Source organism: Solanum dulcamara, chromosome 5 (genome assembly GCF_947179165.1).
Source record: "Solanum dulcamara chromosome 5, daSolDulc1.2, whole genome shotgun sequence".
Taxonomy (NCBI): Eukaryota; Viridiplantae; Streptophyta; class Magnoliopsida; order Solanales; family Solanaceae; genus Solanum; species Solanum dulcamara.
This window is the reverse complement of record NC_077241.1, coordinates 76,188,496-76,195,339: the sequence shown is the minus strand read 5'-3', so window position 1 is coordinate 76,195,339 and position 6,844 is coordinate 76,188,496. Positions and strand designations below refer to the sequence as shown.

General features: G+C 34.7%; 1 protein-coding gene and 1 non-coding gene across 2 annotated transcripts; both read left to right on the top strand.

Annotated features, from left to right (window-relative positions):
- The first annotated feature begins 421 nt into the window (after positions 1 to 421).
- LOC129889921 (methylsterol monooxygenase 1-1) lies at positions 422 to 5,230 on the top strand. Its single transcript, XM_055965396.1, has 5 exons — positions 422 to 990; positions 1,537 to 1,859; positions 4,382 to 4,529; positions 4,623 to 4,655; positions 4,896 to 5,230. The coding sequence occupies exons 1-5, from the start codon at positions 661 to 663 to the stop codon at positions 4,971 to 4,973; spliced, it is 912 nt and encodes a 303-aa protein (XP_055821371.1). The 5' UTR covers positions 422 to 660; the 3' UTR covers positions 4,974 to 5,230.
- Positions 5,231 to 6,771: 1,541 nt separating this feature from the next.
- TRNAK-CUU (transfer RNA lysine (anticodon CUU)) lies at positions 6,772 to 6,844 on the top strand. Its single transcript has one exon. It is a non-coding gene; the product is annotated as a tRNA-Lys (tRNA).

Here is a 6,844-nt window from a genome sequence, read left to right as displayed (position 1 = left end):
GACAAATATTAAGTGTCCGACTAATGACTAAGTTGTTGAATATACAATAATACATAAATCTACTTTTTAAATTGATTTCAGTTGATATTTATGCACTCTAATTTTGAGTGTGGATAAATAATCAATTAAACTATTTACAAATTGAACAAGTAAACATAGACATTCAATGTGGCATAATACATGTAGAATAACATATAGAACATGAATTGCCATATAAAGACGCTACATACAATACGTGTTACCTTTCAGCAACGAAAAATATAAAATAACTTTGACCATCAAAATCATCATAATTTTAGACACATTTTATTTATCGCAAAATCACACTCTCGCAATCAATATTGGCAATCCCTTATTTTCCCATTTGTCCTACTTGGCCTGCCAGATGTGATTTCCATAAGCTCATCAAAGGACAGAATATAAGATATCAACTTAACCAGAACCCAAAAAAAAAAACTCAACAGAGAATATGGAGGACTTGTCTTGTACTATTTAGCTTCTACACTTTGTTCTCTTCGTTCTATTAAATTAAAAATCTCCCCCTTTTTCTTCTTTCTCCCCTGTTCCTCCCTAACCAAAAAACCCCCTCAAACCTTCCACCAATTTCCAAGATTCAATAACAATTCCATTTTCAACCCATTTCACTACATACCCTTTTCAATGTTGCCCTTTAAAACCATCCAAGAGGCGGAATCCGCCATTGGAAGATCTCTTACTACTGCAGAAACCATCTGGTTTAACTACTCTGCTAATAAATCTGATTACTATCTGTACTGTCACAATATCCTTTTTCTATTCCTTATCTTCTCCTGTGTCCCTCTGTATTACCTTTTCCTTGAATTTTTTTTCAGAAACTCAATTCAGTCATACAAAATTCAACCCAAGGTCAATCTTTCTTTATCTGATGTCTTCCGGTGTTACAAGGTTGTTATGCGCATGTTCATCCTCGTTGTTGGTCCTCTTCAACTTGTTTCTTACCCCTCTGTAAAGGTACTCACTTTTCTCTTACTTTTAATGCTTTCTTTACTAAAAAAGGTGTCTTTTTTGCAATGTGTTTGATGGGGATTTCTTGAATCTGAAAAGGGATTTTTTGTTTATTTTGTTAATCTTTGGATCGATGGTTTCAAATTTAAGATACCCAATTTAATCTTGTTTATTCTCCTTTTAAAATTGGTTGTGCATTGTCCAGTGTGTTTGATTGAGTTGTAAGTAGACTAACATACAATTCTCGGGTTTGAGCCGTGAGTATGGAAAGAATCCTATTGGGAGCGTCCCCCTCTTTAATTGATGCATGCACGATCCGGATTTAGTGAACCGCCAAATATTATTGACTATTGGAATCAAATAGGCTCAAATAGAACTCAATGGATATTGAAGATTTTCAAATTCAAATAGTTTGGATCAATTTGTTGTTTGTTTGATTTTAGTTTTTCACTTTTCAGTATGGAAGTATGTAATTTTGTGTTAATTTTAGATGAAGGATGTGAAAATGAGATACCCATTGTGATCTGTTTTGTGAATTTTTTTGCAATGTAGATGATTGGGATTAGAACAAGTTTGCCCTTGCCGTCGTTATGGGTAATTTTGTTGCAGTTGGGAACATACTTTATTGTGGAGGACTATTTTAACTATTGGATCCATAGGTTCTTGCATGGTAAATGGGGTTATGAAAAGATTCACAAGGTTCACCATGAATACACAGCTCCAATAGGCTTTGCTGCGCCGTATGCACACTGGCTAGAGATTTTGATCCTTGGGATCCCCTCATTTCTTGGGCCCGCTATTGCGCCTGGTCATATGATTACATTCTGGTTGTGGATTGCATTCAGACAGATTGAGGCTATTGAGACTCACTGTGGGTATGCACGCATGCTCTTTTGCTTTTGATTTTTCACACTATTGTCAAAAGTTGCTTTTTTGGTGATTAAGTGTGTGATTATCTTCTATGATAATTTGACCAAATCATGGATTAACAGTAACAACTATCACTTTATCCCTTTTTCCTTCACTGTTTGCTTTTTTGATCTCTGGATGAATATGTATGCAGTGAATAGAATTGCATGAGATCTCTTTTTAAGTGAAACAATAGCTTTTTGCATAGAAGAATTAAAAAATTGTCTTCTTCTGTTCTTTTCTTCCTCAATTTCCACATAGGTCCTTTCCTTTTTTCCTTTTTTTTTCCTTGTCATCTGTGCTATTTTCTATTGCTTTTGGTAGATGGGGTTGGTAAGGTTTGTGGAAAAAATCTAAAATGTGAACTGTGTCTTGGACATGTAAAATGGTGCTTATAATAACTGGTTTTACTGTTAACATGTTCTTGCACGGAAATAAAATGCAATCCCTCTGAGAGTCTAGACGTCAGTCACTCTCTGCTTTTTGTGATAGCTTTTATATTATATGATAAAATAAAAATGTTGACAATGAGGTCTCACGTTCAAAATCTTACGGATACAAAAAACACTAAAGTGATTTCCTGTCATCTCCTAAGCTTTGGTGAGCAGAGCTGCAGAGTTACACGGTACCCTGTGCTAATGCGAGCTAGCAGGTAGCCGGTACCTTGTGGAGGATGGGCACTATCTAGCCTGGACACCACCATCATCAAAAAAAGAAAAAAAGAATCAACTTAGTGTAAGATCCCATGGTCCTAGGCAGTAGCTTTGATTATATTCTTAGGGGTTTCTCATGCTATATGCTTTCATTGGCACACTAGATTAATTTTATCTTGTTAACCATCTTTTTTTAAGGAATGTGATAAGTTCTAGTTACATTGGAGTTTCGACATCCCAACCTGTCCTTGGAATAGATGTAGCATTTTGAGACCATGTCTTGCTTTCACTTTTCAATTTCTTATCTGATAGCTGGTCCCATTTTTGACATCTTTGGCCTTGTGATCATGATTAAGTAGTGTGAAACTAAGTTGGAGACAACAGTTCATTTTCCTTAGAACTTGGGACAAGTATTGATATCTTGGTGTTGAACTTGAACATGCTGATAACTTAATAAATCGGTACAAATAAATGCTATATTTAGATATAAAGACTACTAATTTCTTAGTCATGGAAGATGCATGCTATATACGTATATATATTGCAGAATGCACCTCCTTTCTCACTTGATATTTCAAGAGAAATTTTGTCCGACTGGTTATAATTGGATAAGATCTAAGACTCGACTTTTGAAAAAAAAAAGAAAAGGAAATTGATAAGGTTATGATCTAGTGTCTACACTGGACTCAAAGCAAGCAAGATTGATAAGTAGTGGTCAAAGTTATGAAAATCTTTCTATTTAGATGGACGGTGCTTGGAACTGATAATTTGCAAGTGTATGCTATGCATGTATTAATAACTAGCAGCTGCCTGAAAAATATGATAATAGTGCGTTAGGAGTAGAAAAGATGACTATTTCTGTCTGTATCTTGAAAACAATATCTTTGTTTGTTATTCAAATGTTTTCTTCTTGCATTTGTTGATATAGGAAGATGTAAGGCAATACTCAGAATAACAAGAGTTTTATTTTTTTAAACCTTATCACATAAGATTGCTTCTCATTGAATCTTTGTTGGTCTGCCAATTGGACAACTAAATACATTGTGGTGCTTATTGATATAATGTTTAAGGAATTAGATTTATGTGTTGGCCTCAATTTCAACAATTTCTTTTTAGTTGCAGCATCTCAAAGTGAAAAAAGAAGAAACTGAAATGATGCTTATTCATTCAATACTAAATATTGGAGACTATTGACAGAAATAGTAAGGGCTGTCGTAAATGTAATCAATTTTGAGCATTTCAGAACTCAAAATGTGAAAAGTGGCATAGTTTAGCATCATAGTCATGTTTAATCATTCATGTACAGAGATCCAATTAGGAGTAGCAGGTGAATTATTGCTAATCATGTTATCTGGGATCATTTCTTTTCATATTAGCTTCTTTATTTCTTTAGAAGGTTAATTCTTTTTAAACTGCTGCTGTTGGGAAATTGATGTACTCAAGCTTACTTTTGAGTGATCGCTTAGAAATAAGGATTCCGTGTCTAATCTGAATTTGTCTTGCTTAGAGAGCCCATTGGAGCAACAGCTCAATAAACAAATCAATTTTGAAATAGAAGGTTAGATCTACTGATCCATCATGCTCGACTCACTTTTACTGCTTTGATGCTTGTCACTGCTATACGGAGCTGTCTGCTGAGAAAGATTTCTGGTCTTAAAAGATTTCCAACAATATCTTTAGTTGCTCAGTTTAGCTGTATACTGTTGAAATCTTTTGCTAGCAATGTCGCCAATGTTTTATGTAGAGAGTTCTTTTACATTGCTCCCTACTTCACACATGAGTTAGTATGGTGATTGGGGCGTGTTTTAACTGATCTATTTTCGTCATTCTTTCAGATATGACCTTCCGTGGACTCTCACAAAGTATATACCTTTTTATGGTGGACCAGATTATCATGACTACCATCACTATGTCGGTGGCCAAAGCCAGAGCAATTTTGCTTCAGTTTTCACCTACTGCGATTACATATATGGAACTGATAAGGTGATTTCAGTATTGTGGGTGTTTATTTCTGGGTTACAAGTTCATTTTTGTAACCATACAAATTCTTACACTATGATGCTACTTATCTCACAGGGCTATCGCTATCAAAAGAAGGTCCTCCAGCAGGTATTGCTACTGTGACTGCTTTTCATTCAGTAGTTTTAAGGAAAACATGCTGCCTTCTTGGATATTTCATTATATAAACACCATATGGCTACCTAAACGTGTTGTCAATAATAAAGCTAATAAGCTTTTCCATATGGTTCAAGTTAATGAAGTTGTAGGTGTTGATATTTATTTTTAAATCTGTGCTTCTTTGACTGAATAATGTACACCATTTTAGCTGACGTTGTTGTGTTTCTGCAGTTGAAGGGAGCTTCAAATGCCAATGGTGAACAAAATGGAGGTTCAGCGACATTTGCAAAAGATTGCAAAGATGACTAAGTCCTAGATCTCCTAAGGTCTTATAGTGTAAAACACTTGGAAGCATCATTTGTTTTAGGTTGACCACATCTGCTGTTCAGAATGTGTTCAAGCAGTAGGTAGGAAGTTTACTTCATGGTACTTATGAGTAACTACCTCTAGAGTAGTGGCTTTTTGTTGTCCATGAGGAGTGTTTGGACCCCAAACTTTATTTTGTATGCAGATAGTATTCATGGATCCTTTTTAAGTTGTGAAATGAAGTTTAGCTTGTAGCCTGAGTGCATACTGTTACATCATCAGTAGGAGGGTTGATTTGCTTAGATATCTAAGAAGTTGATTAGGCAAAAGATTGCATGTAGGGTGGACTTGTTTTCTGCTAAAAGTGTTACGATGCAGTTCATTTTCTTTAAGTAAAAGAGTATTGCATGGTATCCTAATATGTTTCAAGCCAGAATGTTACTCACTGATTAACAAGTGTTTTAGAGGAAGGGAAGGAAGATTGTGATGACTCTCTCTCTCATTTAAGTTTTTTTGTTTCCGCCCGGTGTCTAATATCCGTATTGAAGCTTGATGAATCCTGATTAAGGCCCATTTCTAAGCAGCGCTCCTAGTAGGAATTTTCCATTCCTGGGCTCGAATTCAAGACATTTGGTTAAGGGTGTAGGGATTCCAATCATTCCATCACAACCTATGATGGTCATCTAAGTTATTGCATTCCTTGAAGCTTTATGATGTGTTTGGTATATTTTTCAAACTTTTCCATGTTTGGTTGGTCAAATTTTTGAAAAATATTCTATGGGAAAACAAGCTCAAAATGACTTGTCTACTAAGAGTAGCGAAAACAAGTTTCATAGTACTAAGTCACCTTTCACCTCCAATATACCCTGCCACACCCCTACCTCCATCTTATGGTATTTGCTTAAACTATATACAAATACTTTTTAGATAATATTTTATACATATTTACCGAACACAAGAAAATCATACTATATTTTTCACAAAAATATTTGCCGCAGAAAATATCTTCAATATATCCTAAGTTTGAACCTTTTCTTTTACATGGTGAATATCAAAAGGCTTAACAATACAATGCTAATTCCTAAAATTATATCCCCTTTGGTCATGTGAGTTTCAATAACAAAGTCAGTTCTAAGTATACTCAAATTTCGGATAAAATTCGTTCTGGACTACTACTGCTTTTTGGATTACCAATTAAACAAAATTCGGGTATACTCGAATTTCGAATAAAATTCACAAATAACCGCTTAATTATTATTATGAAGCTTCAAACTCTACATGTAAAAATTTATGAACATTAATCATTATCATGAAGTTTTAAATTTCATACGTGAAAGTCCATAACATTGTCATGAAATTTTATGTGTGGAACTTAAAAGCTCCATTACAGTTGTTAGTAGACACTATTTTTACGAATTTTCAAAAAATTGCAATAAACTCTGTTGCATTTGATTGGGTTCTAAATTCTAATTATGGCTTCGCTCGCAATTGGATTACATAATGTATCAACTCAAAACTGGACCAAACTTAAGCCCAATAATTGTAAGTAGCGGTTACAAAAGTTTCAAATAATGCGCCAAAAGTCTATATAGCTAAGGTGATTTCATATTCACTTTTTATAATTTTTATTCTCAACTCGAACCCATACTCTTATAATAATGGTAGAATCTTGGATAATTTCATCCCGAATTTGAACGGTGGTGCTTAATTGAAGCAGAAGAAAATTGAGGAAGTAGCTAACAAGCTTCTCGACAAAAAAAACATAATCGATTAATCTACAGTGAATTAATTGAAATAGCAAGCCCGTCTAGCTCAGTTGGTAGAGCGCAAGGCTCTTAACCTTGTGGTCGTGGGTTCGAGCCCCACGGTGGGCG

Bases quoted from the DNA above. Each gene is read 5' to 3' on its own strand.
- LOC129889921 (XM_055965396.1), top strand. From the start codon at position 661: ATGTTGCCCTTTAAAACCATCCAAGAGGCGGAATCCGCCATTGGAAGA. The intron at 4,530-4,622 runs GTGATTTCAGTA...CTTATCTCACAG, and splicing joins ACATATATGGAACTGATAAG to GGCTATCGCTATCAAAAGAA. The intron at 4,656-4,895 runs GTATTGCTACTG...GTGTTTCTGCAG, and splicing joins AAAAGAAGGTCCTCCAGCAG to TTGAAGGGAGCTTCAAATGC.